At 37.8% G+C, this 18,629-nt stretch overlaps 2 protein-coding genes across 2 annotated transcripts; both read right to left on the bottom strand.

Moving 5' to 3' along the window:
- Nucleotides 1-2,895: 2,895 nt before the first annotated feature.
- On the bottom strand, nucleotides 2,896-5,756 carry LOC149114253 (neuromedin-U receptor 2-like). The gene is made up of 4 exons (XM_089286046.1): nucleotides 5,525-5,756; nucleotides 4,518-4,788; nucleotides 4,148-4,318; nucleotides 2,896-3,420 (listed from the first exon to the last, which is right to left on the bottom strand). Exons 1-4 carry the CDS (start codon nucleotides 5,635-5,637, stop codon nucleotides 3,319-3,321), a joined length of 657 nt encoding a protein of 218 aa, XP_089142172.1. The 5' UTR covers nucleotides 5,638-5,756; the 3' UTR covers nucleotides 2,896-3,318.
- A 3,639-nt stretch (nucleotides 5,757-9,395) lies between these two features.
- Nucleotides 9,396-16,427, bottom strand: LOC149114252 (pyroglutamylated RF-amide peptide receptor-like). Its single transcript, XM_089286045.1, has 4 exons — nucleotides 16,423-16,427; nucleotides 15,390-15,660; nucleotides 12,031-12,273; nucleotides 9,396-10,560 (listed from the first exon to the last, which is right to left on the bottom strand). The coding sequence occupies exons 1-4, from the start codon at nucleotides 16,425-16,427 to the stop codon at nucleotides 10,234-10,236; spliced, it is 846 nt and encodes a 281-aa protein (XP_089142171.1). The 3' UTR covers nucleotides 9,396-10,233.
- Between the last annotated feature and the right edge of the window lie 2,202 nt (nucleotides 16,428-18,629).

Raw genomic sequence — 18,629 nt, 5'->3', positions numbered from 1 at the left:
GAAAATGACGTCATTTTCTCAAAAATACCACACAAGCAAAGTAAAGCGATCGCAGCACCTTGTAAATGTGAGAAATACGAGATCTGTGATAATTATGCGCGCCGAAGAATATTCAAACCGGCAACCAAGTTCATTTTTTCATCGCATTTATTGCGAAACCAATTTAACCTGAAAACTGAACAAAGCTTTCATTCATAGCTAAAAGTTTTGTCTCCCCATCACTTTCTTCATCAATTTTGTTTTTAGATATTCGTTGAATACTTCATTGGCTTGTTCAATAGCTTTTGTTTCATTTTCCGCGTCAATATTGGCCAACATCATCTATATTATCCATATTTCGTAGACAGAAATGATGCGATGGCGCTGGATTGGTGACTACTAAATATCCAGAGTTATCATTCATCAAGTGTTTTTGCTCGCTCACGATTGGTCTAAACGTGTCACGGACTGAAACTGGGGAGTTTCCGAGAAAATTCAAAACCATGTTTAACGACTGGCCCTAAGGAAAACAGTAAGTTTTAACACGGCGTTATTTGTCGTTAACAGCATCGTATTTTCGAACAGCTCTAAATATTAAAAACATAAACTTCTAACACTAACATCATATTCAATTATTATACATGACCTAAGCAGAGGGCACAATAAATTCCAAATAAATTGACCCAACAATTTTTTTTAAGCACCTCTGGTTTTAAATTGCATTTTTCATCGCCTACGTAAAGTTTCCTTTACATAGTTTGTCAGGGGCGTAGCTAGGATTTTTCAAGAAAGGGGGGGAGAGGTTACACTACGTCAAAGTGGGGGTGCTCACCAGATTGCCATGTCGTTTTCGCCACCTGTTTTAGGTTGTTTGCTGAGAAAAGGCTTACAAAAGGGGGGTCACGGCAACCCAAGACTCTCCTAGCTACGCCTCTGCTTATGAAGATGATCTCTGAAATTATCTGAACTGTGCAACTGGCAAAAAGCAAAAGATTAGCGACCATTTGTCGTTGTAAAGTCCTGAAATTTGAAGCGCACGTGAGGAACCCATTTCAGTGATGTGTTGTCATAGCAGGTTTTCAACCAATCACGCGCGGCAAAAGTCAAACAACATTACCGCAAAATAATATCGTCTCTCTCGTAAGCAAAACTATAAGCGGATCGCGCTGCTGTTTTAAAACGGCGTTATCTGAACAATAGCCTCCATTTGGAGCGGAAATATGCTTGGATATTTGTCCGCGGACATTATCACTTCGTACAAACGACCAGTTTGAGGAACAGATAATGTCCAAGGATAAATATCCGAGCGTATTTCCGCTCTAAATGGAGGCTATTGTGTTTAGTATCCTTCAAAAATTTCCCGCAACACGCGCGGTTTTGAAAATTGGGGAATATCACTCGGATATTCCCCAGTTTTAGCTGGGGAGTATTCAGTCACGTGACGCGTTTTAACCAATCGCTCGCGAGCGAAATTATTTGATGGATTATAAAACTCTTTAACATCATCGCATTCTAGAGCAGCTCTGAATAAACCATAGATATCTAACAATAATTATCATATTCCTTATTATATGATCTAAGCAGAGGACACAATAAATTCCAAATAAATTGACCCAGTGATAGTTTATGCTGCGCTAGTTTAAAATTGCTAGCTGAGGGAGTTTTCTCAGTTTTGGTTTTTCTTTTTGTTGTTCCTGTTTTTCTTATTTATTGGTGGGTTTGTGCGTTTCTTGTTTTTCATTTTCCTGCCAAATGGGCAGTGTTCATATGTTTAAAATGATAATACTGTCTGTAGTCTTAGAAAACCAAGAGGAAGGAATCTGATCAATTTGTCAAGGTTTCTTCTCTTTCTCATTTGGACGGTAGCTATTAATATGCACTCAGTGTGAGAACTGGTTAACAATTTTATGTAATTAGTGGTTAACTTTTTTTATTAAAACAGTGGTAAATACATGTACTACACTAGTGGTTGATTTTCAATTTATTACAGTTATTATCAGTGGTTTCATGATCTAGTTTGCTGTTATCTTCCATTCCTGCAGTCAAGCTCGTAATAAAGCAATAAAACTATAAAATCGTACTATATATCCAGGTTAACGTCCACTCTATGGCGACGCGGCGTTAACAGCCATCTCAAACTGAGAACTTGGCCCGTGTGAGGGTATTCATATGGCCGGTGAAGGGCTATACTGTGGGCACCTTAATTTTTTTGCCGGAATAATTCATAGACTGGTAATACTCTGTTTCAGGCTCAGTTTTTGCGCTGCTTGGAATACTAACAATCTGTTATAATTAATGAGAAAAATGTTTCTTCTTCCGTCTCTCTCTTTATTGCTTTCTTGGCATATGTCGCATATGTTCCGAATGTAAATCAATCTCGACCTCACAGCCCTTCTCCTTACCCCATACATCTGCATCTGTTGTCCAGTGGACCCCGTCTCGCATCGCATATCCACGAGAAAAAACACATGATTGCTTCACTGAAAATGAGAAATGCGTAGTTCCGTTCTGTTTGAAAGTTAAAGACCTAACGGCGGCCACTATGTTGCCATCGCCTTGTCATATGTTTTACTTGTTTTATTTAACAATTGCACTACTAATAATAATTTAATAAGTTCGCACAATGGGAATTTCACAACAAATATGTTGATTACAAGAGAGTTTTACTTCCCGTTTTTCGGGTTACATAAAAACTCCTGTCATGGCACACCGCGGCTTTTTAGAGAAGCTGCTCACCTACAGCTAAAAAATAAGATCCTTTCCTATATTTAACTTTGAAGGACAGTTGCACTTACTCTTCAACTAAAGAGTTTATTTTCATCTTTTGAGGTATAAATAGATCAGTAGCAATGAAAACACCATAATATTAGAAACCTTTACTGATTTACTTGTTGAATATTCTAGTTGAAACAGTGGGAGCGAGTCTAGCTAAATCATAGCATTACGACGACCTTTCCTCTCAACGTTATGAAAGTTGAGACTATCGTAATTGCATACCCTGCGAAACAAAGCTTTTTTTTCTGTAGCTGCTGGGAGAAATAGAAGAGAATCATTATCATAACTTTATCTCTCCCTGTCACAATGTCCTTTTAACATTAAACAAAGCATTCAAAGAAGAAATGTTTTAGATTTTTCGATCACTCCAAAGATGATATCCCTGCTGTGGAGATGACTTTTTGTGGGAAAACCCGATTTCGGGTGGATCCCGTGGAGCCGGTACACCTACAGCATATCGTTGCCTTAAGCTTTTCTCGGAAGGTTTTGTTGACCAGAGCGTACACAAATGGGTTGACAGCGGAACTGAACAGTATTAGCATATGAATAACAGTGTATGCGAGTTCACTGACACTGAGGGATGTGAAGTAGCGTCCAACTGATTCCAAATATTGCAGTAACGATTACCCCCATTAAAGTGACTCGCTTCCGCACTCTTAGGACGCCCTGTGTGTAGAGAGAGAGAGAGAGAGAGAGAGAGAGAGAGAGAGAGAGAGAGAGAGAGAGAGAGAGAGAGAGAGAGAGAGAGAGAGAGAGAGAGAGAGAGAAATCCAGTTGAAATAGCAACGAATGAATCGGCAAAGTAATTTGAAAGTAAATTGTCCAAAAAGGCCTGCAAATGGTGTCATAGTGTCGCAATATTAATGGCAATGTTTCAATCAAAATGTCGCGGGAAAACTTAAGTTATTGACAACGTTAGTCACAGGTGAGGATTACAATGTCTATATCAAACTTTGTCTATTATTATGATTTGAATTTTGTAAATCGATGGGCCTTTTGTTGTCCTTCACAACGCGAATGTCAGACATGATGTGACAGTCACACTGTCACGATTTCACTCTCACAAAAAGAGCGTGACACTTGAGCATAATGTGCCAACCACATTCTGTCACGATCATTACGGTTCTTGTTGCAATAGCTGCCTACCCCACCCCCTCCCCCCCCCCCCCCTTAACTGGCGAGGCCTTGGTACGCAGAAAAGTTCGATTAAGGCACCCATAGAAGATCAAGAAGATCAAAACTGGCGTACGGGAGAGAACTTTCATTAACGCTTACCTCTTGATATCCATAGATTAAAAAGGAGGAAATACCTGGAATTTTCTTTCCTGCCAACATCCTAAGATTGACTAAAAGTAAAATGTTCACGTATTGAACTTCTTTGTTTAATACTTACCCTCTGTTGGAAAGTGAGTTGATTCTCAGGATCACGTTTGAACCACAGGGTGTACACGATTCTGGAATACAACCCAGCCATTATTGCCATGGCTACAACTACAATAGCTGGCCAGTACAAAGAATAGGCTTTTGGCATCCATTCTCCAACCATCCACACGCAGGAATTGTCCTTTACGTTTAAGACCAGGAACAGAGGTATATGGACGAACCGGGAATGATCATCTGAGATAGGAACGTGTTATGCTTAATATACCGATTCAGTTTTCTTTTTCATACTATTAATCACCTGCGTAAACGTACTAAAAACACGTTTCTTCTTAAATTGTCACTCTATAGCTACTAATAATCACACTTTGTCAATGACGCACTTTTAGTTTACGCTTGGTAAGTTTGCCAATGTTACCAGCGGGATAGTTTACCGCAAAATATCGTTCAGGAGCAATTGCAATCAAAGTGACTACCGAGGAAATTCCAGCAATCCATGCCAAGCCTCCACCCGTCATCAATTTGCATAAAACTGTACCGTCCATCCCATCTGGGTGGGTGGAAGTGAGCCTGTGGAAAGTGTTTGGGGTAATAAAGGTCGCGTATAGCATGTCCGCTACAGCCAGATTCACTAGTAGATAGTTGATGGGAGTCCTGTGGAATATCATAAAGACATACATACTTTAATTAGGAGAAGATGAAGAGTAAGAGAGTCAGTCCTTCAAATATTATCGAGGTAATTCATGTAGAGTTATTTTTAGATCACCCCTGGTTTCGGAAGTCCCATAAAGGTCTGAAAAAGGCACTCCTGTGAGGCAAGTTTTCTCAGGTACACAGCCCAAATAGCTGCTTTACACTCATTTTTATCCTGTACAAAAACATCAACGAAAGCTGCATCAACGCAATCAATGTTTAGAAATATTATGATCGGGATTACCTTAAGAAAAGGCCTTTATGGGTGACTTACTCTTTCTCTCTTCATTTTTTCTTGCATAACTTCAGAAGAATGGCTGAACCGGACAGAAGCATGGTAATATTATCTACTTGTGCGAATGTACAAGAACCGTGGACATTAGAAATATTGCTAGGAATGTAAATCCTCTAATGGACTTTCGTATTAAGGAAATAACTAATTTTAACATTCCCGATTGCATTGTTTCGTTGAAAACGACTGAGGTGCCTGAGTTGTACTTCTTATACCAGGTGAAAATTTAAATCCGTTAACATGTAATGGAAGAACTTTAAAATCTTTCTCCCATGTTCACATCAAGCTATATAAACCACAAGCTAACCATGCAATTTCTATTTCACTGCTATGTAAAGTCGCTGTAGAAACTTGAAAGTGTTTCAAGTTGGCTGTGATATTTTAGTTATTTTAGTTTCAACATACCTCATGTCTCGATGTTTCTTTATGATCGCACAAACGAGGCAATTTCCAACGATGTCCACGATGGCAAGTACGGAGTGTACCGTTGCTGTGGCAATGCCAAATGATTCTATCATGACTGAATGTTGTTGATGATGTTACACGGTCACGAGGTCTGCTAGGTTTAATGAAGAGATAAGGAGGAGTGAATTCCTGATAACTAGAGAATTATTTGTGGATACTTGACATGTGAGAAAAAAACAAAACTGCCAAGCACTGATTATTGAATATCTGATGAATATTTCGTCTTGTAATGTTACCTTGAATATTAATTAAGGGGACTGAAACTTCATACTTTCGTTACATCAAACCATATGATTGCGTTAGTTTAAGTTCTTTTTATGATAATTTTCTGATCCTGTAAGTTAGTATCGAAGGACATATTATGCAGTATCTTTGATGGACTTTGCTCCCGTTACAGGAACACATGTGCATCGAGTAAACAAAATTGCAGAAAAAGAAAAACGAACACGTTAGGAGACCAGGCTGAGCGTGTAAAACCTGACGTGTAAATCCATGTAAATGACACCGTATCCACAATGTGATGGAACAGTTTCCATGTCATGGTCGGTATACGTATAGTTAAGCAGTTTCCTTCGCGCATAACTTTGAAACAAGGTACATACCATGAAGAACCTAAGATGGCATTTGGGGCCAAATTGTTTCAAAATGCATGGCGACCTTTTTCTGAGGGAGCGTGGATTATGGACATTAGGCGATTGAGTAGATTTGCCGCCATGTTAGATTATTTCAATCTTACTGTCTATGACGCTTCTTCCTCTCTAAGCCCAAAACAAGATGGCGCTTGCTTGATCAAAATGCATTCCCTCACTCTCACAGGTTAACCGGTGTAACAGGCGGCTTAGGGGAGACACATTGTTTTCTGTTTCCTTTTTTTTTTCCTGCTAGCTGTAACGCTATAGCGCTCTGCCCCGCTAAACCGCCTGGCTCTGTTGGATAGCTAAAATTTGTCTGGCTAACAAATTCCAGACAGACAGAATCAACGTGGCTATAGCCATTCTGTCCTAGAAAATCATGCGTTCAATTGATAACCTTTCCTTGAATCAGGTGAAAAAAAATCGGTTTTCAATGAAATCAAACTTTGTCGAAGCTTTACCACACAAGCTTGAGTAGAAAAACAGTGATGAGCTTTTCTCAGGGTTGCTATTTTTGACAGCTTGTGAGAAGCAAATGTCCTTACCTTTCTCACGCTGAGCACATATTAAAAGCCATCTTTAAAATGGGATAGATCTTCACAATTCAACTCGATTCCCTGTGTATATACCTATCTTGGAATTTTAAGACTACAGACAGTCTTATTATTTTAAACAAATGAATATACACTGCCCGGCAGCAACTTGAAAAAAAAAAAAAAAAAAAAAAAGCCTAGAATTTTTTCAAAAAATAGACAAACTCTAGGTAGCAAATTAAAACCAGCGCTGCTTAAAAATATTACTGGGTCGATGTACTTGGAATTTATTTAGCCCCGCTTAAACTCTTGCTTTAAATATATGAACTATTTCTTAAGTTATACATAATAATAAACAATAGTTATTGCTAGAAATGTATGCTTTATTCAAAGATGTTCTAACATGAGATGATGCTGATCAGATATAAGAGAGTTTTAAAACAATAGACAAAAGATATAATGCAGACAGTTTAATAATGTGAACTGAAAAAAAGAATTGTCATCTAAAACCAGATTGACACCTGACTTCATTGTTTTCTCGTATTGGGATGTTTTAATATAAATTGTTTACCTCTAAAAGTATGATTTAGTTGATTACTCACCATTCGACGCCATTTGATACTGCGCGAATCAGGCCAGGAGGACAGTTACAAGAGAATGGCGTGAATATGAATTGCAGTATAAAGCTTCTGTATAGCATTGTTGTTTACGATGCAGCCTTTTTTAAAATCATTTTCATTTTACGAACTGAGTTTGAACTCATGTAGCTTAAGAAGTTTGAATCTACAGGAACCACTATTTTTATTTTAGATATAAAAGACCACCATCAAAAAACTGGAGTACTAAAAAAATTAGATCTCCTCAGTAGCAAAAGTTCCACATTTCGGTCAGCCGGTTTAAACTGTTCTTGCCACTAGATCAGTCTTGCGCCTGTTTTGGAGATGGCTGCCTTTTATCGCGCTTCTTACAAGCCACCGTGACCCTCCGCAACATTTTGTGAATATTTGAGTGCTATCTAGCGCTTCCAGGTTTAATGACGGAGATAAATATGTATTGCCTGCTGCTCGTGTTGCTGCAACATTTCTCATGCAAACCTTCCCTTTTGGTTACAAAAAAATTTACTGCAGAAATTTCTGCTACAAACGTCTTCTTGTGTTTCTACAACTCGATAGGAACGCGAAGAAAATGGTTTCCATCAATTTTAGGAAACGCTGAAGGAAAAAGAAAAGAAATCCACTCATTTATTTCGAATTCAAACTCTCTTTGTCCGCTTCATCATGTCAACAGCTTGGGTAGTTCTGTGTTTTTATTGAGTTGACGAAGTACAGCTTTCAGCGACCGTGTTCTTACAGGGTGTTTCCTTATTATTACATGTTATAAGATTATTATTTGCTTGAAAAAACTGGTATCACTGATGACATCGCAAGAAAAAAAAATATAAAGGACAGCAGTTCACTAATCATCGCAAAAATTATACAACTTGGACCACGTGCTTATCAGCCGGTGCTCGTTATGTTAGGCGCGCCCCCTCCACATTACGCAGGAGAAAATTGAAAACGCAGCTTTATTTCCACGGTTTGGCCTACCGTCCACACTAGTCTATCACGAAAACGAAGCTTTTCCAAAACGCTCTTCAAACCGGAGGACTTTCAAAACGCTTTCATTGCACTTTAGTTTGAAGGGTAATTATTTTGAAAACAGAATTTTTCATTTATTTATTTATTTATTTATTTATTTATTTATGGATTCGTACAAGTACAGGTGCTTAACAATAGGACATCATCGTTTTCGAAAACGATGATGTCACGATAATCACGTGATTTCCCTTCCCAAGTTTTCCTTAAACACAATTGTCTCAAACGTCTCAAATGTTTCAAATTTGTTTTTGCGTTTTCGAATTTCTCAGGCGTAATGTGAGCGGAGAACATTTCATGCATTTTCAGGGCGAACCTCCGTTTTCAAATTTCTCCGGCGTAGTGTAGATGGGGCCTTATTTAAATAGTTAGTGTAAATTAAGGTAGCACTGCAAATTGACAGTTGCCTGTATTTTCATTTGAGAGTCACATCAATTTTATTTATCATTAGAATCGTTTTGACGCTTCAATTTCTGGTTTTTAATAGCATTACAGATGTATTGTAAAGGCAGGCTTTGGTAAACGGTTATTCAATCAACAATAACGATACTACGAGCTGTTACTGAGCTCAGCATGTGAAACTGACAAACAATCACATATATTACCTAGCTTTATAATTCGTCAAATATTTTCGCCCGAACGCGATTGGTACAAACGCTTCACGTGACTCAATATGCTTAGCTAAAACTGGGGAATATAGGAAAGGAAAAATAGTAAAGGAAATGCAAATGAAATATTATAGGAAATATTAAACGTTAGGGTAATAAGGATAATAAGCTCAATAGTCTCAATTGACTTTAAAAAAATGATGGGATATTTGTCCTTGGACATTATCTGTTCCTCGGAACTCACAGTTTTCCTCCAACTTCACTCTCGGAGCTCGAGAGCTGTTCCCTTCCGCGGAACAGATAATGTCCACGGAAAAAATTCCGAGCATTTTTCCGTACCAAACGGAAGGTATTGTTTATATATACAGAAGCGGCGACGATATGTAACAACAACAACAAACAAAACAACAAACACTTTTATTTCACCCCAGATCTAGAAATAATTTATTATAATAATTATTGTTATAAATTAAAAACATAAATGATGCACGTGCTCGTGAACGAATAAAAAACGCTAATTAATGCAAATCCATGAATGATCATGCAGCTCTTACATACACAACTTAAGCAGCTGTGATGATATTTAAGCCTAAAAAAAAATCAGACTTAAACGGAATTAAGACCAATGGCCTCTGGGTTATTTACTGCTAGTCGCGTCAGCTTATAATGTACATATATACTCGCACATATAATAATGCACATATAATAACCACGTAATAAGCACTCCCCCTATTCCAAATTCTCTAAGCACCCTCTTTATATGCAAGCTAAGCGTACCCAAAGCGAAAGTGACATTCAAGGCATTGACATTGAATACACTGATTAGATGAATGAACTATGAATGAACTCTGAGCGCAATATTGAACATTATCAAAGTTCTTGAGTTAAAGTTTTTGTTTTTCATTAAAGCACTGAGGCACTGTAAAAATAAATAAATAAATAAATAAATAAATAATAATAATAATAATAATAATATTATGAAAAAGGAATTAACGCCACCTCTTCAAATAAGCGAGCTCGTTTAAACTACCAAATGTAGATAGCGCTCCTGGCGCTAAATTGAAGAATTGCAATAACCTTCCTGCCAGATCTATGAAAGTTAATACCGATGTTAAGTTGCACACCCTGTGAAGGATTCCCCTCTCTTGCTGGTCAGAGAAAGAGAGGAGAATTGCTGTCTCGCAAGGCAGTTTAAAGTGCTAACATATAAAAAAAAAAAGCAGCATTAAAAGAGGAAATGTTTTACATTTTTTGATCGCTCCAAAGACGATGTCCCTGACGTTGACAAACTTGATTTCCTGTGGACCCCGTGGAGCTTGTACAGCCACGGCATATCATTCCCTTAAGCTTTTCTCGGAAGGTTTTGTTAACCAGAGCGTACACAAATGGGTTGACGGCGGAACTGAACAGTACTAGCATATGAATAACAGCGTATGCGAGTTCACTGACACTGAGGGATGTGTAGGAGTCTAAGGTGTGCGCAATTACTTCAGGGGCCCAACAGATTCCAAATATGGCAGTGACAGTCACCGCCATCAAAGTGACTCGCTTCCGCACTCTTAGGACGCTCTGTGTGCAGAGAGAGACATAAATCCGATTTAGATAGTAACAAATGAGTTGTCAAGAAAGGTCCTGCAAACAGAATATGTATCCTTAACGGTGTCACAAGCATACATTCAGCCAGAGAAACAGACGGACAGACAGACAGACAGACAGACAGACAAGCATGCAAACGTCATTTACTCTCCAATTTATACAGAAGAGCATTTCTTCTACCTAATGTTACAAATTCAAATAATAGAAGAAGAATTAGAACAGAGCCGACAAATTTATTTGAGTTAATTTGAGAATGGTGTTGAAATCTGTAACAGCTCGATATTGATTTGGAAGTGCGGTCCTGGACTAGCTAGAAACCTGGCAACTGAACTAACGGCAATAAAGTCTTCAGTAGCTGATATTTTTGGCAAGGTGAAAATATCAGTTTCTCTTAAAGTGCTACCATGATGAAATTCTCGATATTCATTTCTTTTTTTACATTTTCGTACACAATATGCCCTTTGCACGATCCGGTCACATGGTACAAAATCACACATGCTGGTGAGCAAGTTGCACAGTGGGACTTCCAAAACAATGCAACTCGTACCAGTTCAACTGGACCTGCCTTTGTTTTGGAAGTCCCACTGCGGAACTTGCTCACCAGCATGTGCGATTTTGTACCATAAGACCGGATCGAGCAAAGGGCCTGTAGGTCTTTCCTATTTCAGTCTATTACGAACAGTAGAACTCACGGTTTTTGGACCTTTATTTCAGAGAATTTACGGCCGCCATTAATCTTCCTTGTTCCAAGTCTTGGTTGAGAATTTCAGAAAATGATGTCATTTTCTCAAAAATACTGGACGGGTTGAAATTGTAATAAAAGTTAATGTCGAAAATTGCACGCATATATGAACCAAAGTTTTTGTTATTCTTTGTGCGAATTGCTGTAATTATTGTTCGTATAATTTCAAACCGTGTGGTATTTTTGAGAAAATGACCTCATTTTCTCCAATTCTCAACCAAGACTTGGAACAAGGAAAATTTATGGCGGCCGTAAATTCTCGGATATAAAGGTTCAAATAACATGAGTTCTAATGCTCGTAATAAGTTGAAGTTTACCAAGATATCTAGGAAAGACCTATTGTGTACGAAAATGTAAAAAAATGGGTATCGAGAATTTGATAATATTGGTACTTTAAGGGAATATTTGCTGGATCACAGACTTAACAAACCTTTTAAGTATTTACAAACGTGAAGACATTTTAAAACAGAGAAAGAATAATATTTGGCTTGCGAGTGTTTGTATTGGTAACTGCATGGTGGAGAGTTATAATAACACTAGAATGTTATGTTCGGAACACATAACACCAGAATATGATCGAATAAACTTAGCTACATAGAAGTTTCAATCATGAACGTTAATTTGCATACTTCAGTAATTATCGTAAGGAAAACGAAAGAAAAATGTTCACGTGTTCAACTTCTTTGTTAATCCGTACTTACCATCTGTTGGAAGGCGAGTTGATTCTCAGGATCACGTTTAAACCACAGGGTGTACACGATTCTGGAATACAACCCAGCCATCAGTATCATGGCCGCAACTACAATGACTGACCAGAGCAAAAAAGAGGCTTTTTGCAGCCATGCTTTACCCATCCGCACACAGGCATTATCTTTTACGTTTAAGCCCGTGATATCCGGTATGAAGAATATTAAAGCGAAGATCCAAGAACCAGGAATGATCACCTGAAATAGGAAAGCATAAAACAGACGACTATTTAAGGTAATTCCATCGAAATAGAACTCACAATAGATTTTCTTTCAAACTTTACCTGTTGACTTCTTATATCAAGAGAACGTAAAATTTGAAATAAAAAAGAAGGGGTCCCCATATTCGTTTTGGAGCAGGAAGACCTTCAATAAACCCCATCACTCCTAAAGTTATTTGCTTTTGCTTTCAGAAACGTTTAGATTTGAACCATTCACCTTACACTTTAAGAGAGCAGAAAAAAAGAGAGAAAGTTAAGGGAGAAATACAACAATGGATGTATTGTATAAATGTTAAGGAGCAATTTGATGTGCGTTTCATGATAAGGGCACTCATTTTTAGTCGACAGGGATACAATATGTTCCAAGCACGCATTGTTCTGAGGCCACATATTATCTTTTACGAGTGCTAGCCATGCTCTCGTTTTCTGTGATAATTTTTTACCCTGCGATAGAAATTGGTCCATATTCACTGTATAGAAAAAAGGTGATCTCTGCATTCAAACTAAATAATAAAATCGTTAGGTAACGGTACTAGTTTCCGAGAAAAAAATTGATGATTTGTCTCTCGCAAGCCAAGCCGTTTAGAAAAAGCCACCATTTTGTATATGCTGTGTATGTGCACGCGCTCGTGAGAGCGCGCTAATGACGCAAAAATCGTGCGCAGTAGGGATGCGCAATGCAATTCTGAGGAATCACCTTAAGGTGGCTCCCTATAGTTTCACGATTGTGCGCGGGCATAGGACAAAAGCTCAAGTAATCTACACGCGCCCAAAGGAAAACGTCAGTGTTTTTCGATTTTTGTGACGTCAACATGAGCACTAAAAGCAAACTGACAGTTAATTTTCTCTTGTTTCTTTCGGTGATTTTTTTTTTTAAATTTGGCTCAGTTGTAACCACATACAAGTTCTTTAAAATACCCTATTTTTGTTAAAATCTGTCAGAGCTAATCTAATATTTTAAAAGAATGACAAATTACAGAATATTGGAAAAACCGTCTGAACAACCTTGCCTTTTTACCGATTCACAATGTCTGGCAATATCATTTCCATGAAGTGGCAAAGTATGAAAAAAATTCACCGAAGGAAAGTATAAATATTTTAAGAGTTTAGGCCAAAATGAGAAATGTATCTGTCTGTCATTAGATGAGATGTTGCTATGGCAGCGGCCTTAAACCAAAAATTGACAACCAAAAAATAAGCCTTATTTTTTAACAGTACTCATACTGGTAAATCTCTGCATGGAAAACTTTAAGAGAAATTCACTAAGTTTCCTTTTCTAACTCGCGCTCTACAGGGAGAGTGTTCGTAAAAAAGCTAGGGAACCACCTTAAACCTGTCAACGCATCAAACTATTTTTCAGGGATGAGTTTCAACGAATAGCAATACGCCTCACACTGGTAACGAGTTATATCAGTAGGTCTGGTTTGATATCTTCTTAAAACATTTCATCGCAGATAAAGGATTCTTATAGTCAGCTAGCTATTATTTGTGCCCTTGTTTGTCCCGTGCATCGGCCCAATCCTTACCGGAAAATTTCGACACCTTTTCCACTTAGAGTGCCTTCTTTGCACCTGAAAGCGGGCAAAACCTTTCGTGCTTCTTTGACGACATCAATAATGTAAGCTAACAATTTGTTAACGCAACTGAAAAACTGGAACTGCGCGCGGAAAATTCGACACAAGTCTTGTGATAATAGAGGGCTTTAAATTGGACTACGAGTACGAGATTGAGTACGAGTTCGATTTTCGATTTTTAAATCAGTGACGTTTCCGGAGTCCTCGCTGTTCATGCTGGTTTTAGGTAAAGAGGGTAGCTCATGGGATGAAATGGGTATATGTCGTGATAATGTGAAGCCTGAAAACTAGAATTGAAAAGTCGTTCTCGTATTCGATCTCGTACTCGTACTCAAATCTTAAGTCCCCTAATCTCATAAACAACAACTTGACTATGCGCTCTTGTCACGTGAGTGTTATTTTAAGTTTAGTTTATGCGACAACTGAGTACCAACTTGATGACAGGTATCAAGTAGAGGTTATTAATACAACTTGAAGTCGTTTTTTATTCATAGCTTTGTTCAAAATCAATATTTTCCCCTATAATTATTCTATATATTAAGCTCAATGAGATCTATCTGAAAAACCGGAAATATATTTTTCCTTAAATTGTCAAGTATTTGTTATATCGATTTAACCATCAAAAATATGTTATGATGTAAGATGAAAACTGATACGAAGGTATCACAGAATGGTCCGAATTTAAGAACACCTAAACATGCCAATGATTGAATTTGTTTAGTGATTTCTTATTTCTTTAAAGGTGAGGGGCCCTATACGGTAGAAAACAAAGAAATCACTTCTTTTTTTTTTTTCACGGACTTAGGAGGCGGTAGTACAACTATTCCAAGTTTTTGTAGCCAATCAGAATGCGTGAAGAACACTATCCACTCGTTTGGCATATACTAATAGTAATTATTATACATTGTAGTCACCATCTGTCTTCTCATTGGCTAGAAGCCTGAGGCTAATTCTAGGAAACAGCGCGACCTACAGATTATTCACTATTCTGCTAGCGGATTAGTAAATAATTGGTAGGTTGCGCGTGCAATGCATGATTTCCAAGAGCAACGTCAAGTTTACGTAAGAACATGGCTTGTTGAAAATTGAATAAACTGTGCTCAGTGCGTTTGTCGGTATTTTCTTTAAAACAATGTATAGTAAAACATTTATGAGATTAGGTTTGTGTGATATCCGAAATAATCAAGGTCTCGGTTAGTGTTATCAGCCGAAGCCGAAGGCTTCGGCTGATAACACTTACCTCGACCTTGATTATTCCAGATATTACAAAAACCTCATCCAATAATTGTTTATAACTGAAGTTTTCTTAATCGAAAGAAATGTTCTAGCTGCTTTATAGACTGCGAAAATGTCTTCTTATGTTACGGTAAAAAAAACAAAGAAAGCATTTCGCCTATAGACCCTTTTCATAAAGGCCTACGTAAGCGGAGTATAAACAGCCAATCGCAATACGTGAAAAAAGTTATCCACTAGTTTGGAATATACTAAGAGCAACAATTAAACTTTGTCAGTGACGCACCTTCAGTTTACGCTTGGTAAGTTTGCCCACGTTGCTGGCAGGATAGATTACCGCAAAATATCGTTCAGCGGCAATTGCAACCAAAGTGACCACCGAGGAGGATCCAGCAGTCCATGCCAAGCCTCCACCCGTCACTAATTTGCAGAAAACTGTACCAAATGTTCCCCCTGGGTGAGTGGGGGTGATCTTGAAGAATGTCTCCGGTGTAACAAAGGTCGCAAACAAGGCATCCGCTAAAGCCAGATTCACAAGTAAATAGTTGAAGGGAGTCCTGTGGAATATCATAAATCAAGAGAGGACGAAGGGTAAGATATTTAGCTCTTCTTATAGACCTTATTACAACGGTAATCCCTTTTACATTATTTTTAGACGACGTCAGGCTTCGGAAACCTCAGGAGGGCCTAGAGAAAGGCAGTCCCCTCAACTGGACGGCACAAGCGGCTTCACATTAGTTTTCATCCTCCACGAAAACTTCCATGTTACGCGCGTAGTGAAATTAATCAGAATTAGGTTCCATGTCTAAAAATAACTTGAGAGGGATTACCTTAAAAATAAGGCCTTTATCAAGGACTTACTCTCTTACTCTTTATCCTCTCTTGCATAGCTTCAGAAGAATGGCTGAACAAGATAGGAGCATGGCTATATCATCTACATTGCGACATTAGAAATATTGCTTGGAGTGTAAATGCCCCAATGGACTTTTGTCTGAAGGAAATAACTAATTTTACCATTCCCGAAAGCGTTGTGACGATGTTAAGTTAAAAAAAAAATTAAAACGGCTGAGTTACCTGAGTTGTAATTCTTATACTCCGATGTAAATTTGAATACGTCAACTTATAATTGAAGAACTTTCAAAAATCTCTTTATAGTTCTCTCAAACGTTCTCTCATGTTCACATCAGACTATGTAAATCACAAGCCAGCACTTTTCTATTTCCGTTCACTGTTATATAAAGTTGTTAAAGTTGTTTTGTAAGCCTTCAGTAGTATTTTAAATTAACTTTGATAATTTAAGTATTTTAGTTTCAACATACCTCATGTCTCGATGTTTCTTTATGATCGCACAAACGAGGCACTTTCCAACGATGTTTATCACGACGAGTATAGAGTGGACCGTTGCTTTGGCAATGCCAGATGATTGAAGCATGACTGAGTGGAGTTTTGTCGATTTTACACAGTCGCAAGACCTTCTAGGTTTAATAAAGAAAAAAGGAAGAATGAATTCCTGACATCTTAGCTAATATCACTGGTTTAATGCGAGAAGAAGTGAAAGTGGAGAGGAAACATCATACTTTCATTATTCGCCACCTTAAGCTTATGGTTTGATCATTTTCTAACCACGTAATTTAGTAAAGAGGCACATCAGTTTTACGAAGTACACTACATTGTTTTTGTGTCAGTTACAGGGGCCCACGTGTTCAATCTTTAATCTTTAATCATTATTTATACACGGTAAAAACATCAGGTAGAAAAAATTACATAATAATGACTAAAAATCCAAATCCTAACATTATATTAACTTACATTAACATGCCACTTAAGAAAAACCCTGGTTTCCATGAATGCCGTGTTTAAAAATTATGGTAGAGAAGGCGTTTAAATTTGTCCAATGAACCAGACTCTCTAATGTTACAGGGTAAATTGTTTCAAAATGCATGCAGGCATTTTCTGAGGGAGCGCGAATTATCGATATCAGCTTAGCTAACGATTGAGTGGATTTGCCGCCATGTTGGATTATCTCGCCTCAGAGATAAAACGTCCTTCTTTCGGTCATTCAGGAAAACAAAAACAAAAAAAAGAGCAAAAAAAAAAAAACAAAACAAACAAACAAACAAAACAAAAAAACAAAAAAAACAAAGCAAAAAACAAAACAACAACAACAACAACAACAAAAAGAACAACAGTTGTGTATGTTTGCCCGCTATCGAGTGCTTCAGGGCTTTAATGGCAGAGATAAATATTGTATGCGGCTGCTGTTCCGACAGTTTTCCTAGTCCTCTCAAAACCCCCACTTCTGGTTACAGAAAAATTTACAGGAGTTTTCTATAACGCGATAGAAAAGCGAAGAAAATGTTTTCTATTTAGGAAACACTGGGGCAAAAAGAAAAGAACGTCACTTATTTATTTCGATTCTCAAAATCCAACCTCTCTTTGCTCGCTTCATGCATATGTCAACAGCTCTGGTACCTCTGTGTTTCTATCGATTTCTGGAAGTACAGCTTTAAGAGACCGTGTTCCTACTGGATGTTTCCTCATTGTTGCGTGTTATACCATTCTTATTTGATTGAAAATAATTATTGGAGTCCTGTTTTAGCAATTCTTTTGGTTCAATGTTTTCACAGCATTAAAAGAACCTATTTAATACAATAGGCAGATAATACTGAGAAACGTTTGCTAAATTTATGATATTCTAAAAGCCATAAATACAATATCTGGAAACTTGGAAATAATAACGAAAAATGATTTCTCGTTAGTGATAATCCTTACCTTACAAACGCTTAACGGGCGGAGAATTCCAGCAGAAGTTGAACGTAAATTTTGGTACACAGGCCAAAACCCGATATTACTGCATGATGGCATCGGAAGAAATGGATTATGAAAGACAGCAGTTCACTAATCATCATATCATTTTCATACCACTTAGACCATGTGCTCACCACCCGTTGCACGTTTTAGTTATGTGAAAAGCTATCATGACAACCAGATAATGTCCAAAGACAAATTAAATACCCGGAAATTTTTTGCAGTCTAATGGAGTTTGGTTGTCAGTTTCGCATGTTGAACTTGGTTAAACTCCTTGCAGTATCTTTACTCGTGAATAAGTAATCGTTTACCGAAACCTGTCTCTACAATACGTCTGAAATTTATGTAACTTTAGAAATTTGAACCTCAAAATGTTGCTTAGGCAAGGAAAATTTGTGAAACTCTAATATGAGAATGCAGACAGCTTTCAATGTTGCTTTCATTTTTTATGATAACTACCCAAATAAAGCCCTGTCCACACTACGCCGGAGAATTTTAAAAACGCACCAATCACAGGTCATATTGGATTTGTGTTTGAGGAAAACTCGGGCACGGAAATCATATGATTATTGTGACGTCATCGTTTTCGAAAAGCTCCGTTTTGAAAATGTTTTCTGTCCAAACTAAAACGCAAGGCCGGCGTTTTCAATTTGCTCTGGTTTGAGCAGCGTTTACGAAAAACTACGCTTTCCTGACGGATTGGCGTGGATGGTAGACC

This window comes from Orbicella faveolata, unplaced genomic scaffold (assembly GCF_042242905.1).
Source record: "Orbicella faveolata isolate gen_17 unplaced genomic scaffold, um_ofav_v1 contig_14, whole genome shotgun sequence".
Classification (NCBI taxonomy): domain Eukaryota; kingdom Metazoa; phylum Cnidaria; class Anthozoa; order Scleractinia; family Merulinidae; genus Orbicella; species Orbicella faveolata.
This window is presented reverse-complemented; position numbering and strand designations above follow the sequence as displayed.

Excerpts from the sequence above, each read along its gene's own strand:
- LOC149114252 (XM_089286045.1), bottom strand. Across the intron at positions 12,274-15,389 it reads TTACCAAGCGTAAACTGAAG|GTGATCATTCCTGGTTCTTG; the intron begins GTGCGTCACTGA and ends TTCCTATTTCAG. Across the intron at positions 10,561-12,030 it reads AACTCGCCTTCCAACAGATG|AGCGTCCTAAGAGTGCGGAA; the intron begins GTAAGTACGGAT and ends CTCTGCACACAG.
- LOC149114253 (XM_089286046.1), bottom strand. The coding sequence starts at position 5,637 with ATGATAGAATCATTTGGCATTGCCACAGCAACGGTACACTCCGTACTT. Across the intron at positions 4,789-5,524 it reads AAGAAACATCGAGACATGAG|GACTCCCATCAACTATCTAC; the intron begins GTATGTTGAAAC and ends GATATTCCACAG. Across the intron at positions 3,421-4,147 it reads AACTCACTTTCCAACAGAGG|GGCGTCCTAAGAGTGCGGAA; the intron begins GTAAGTATTAAA and ends CTCTACACACAG.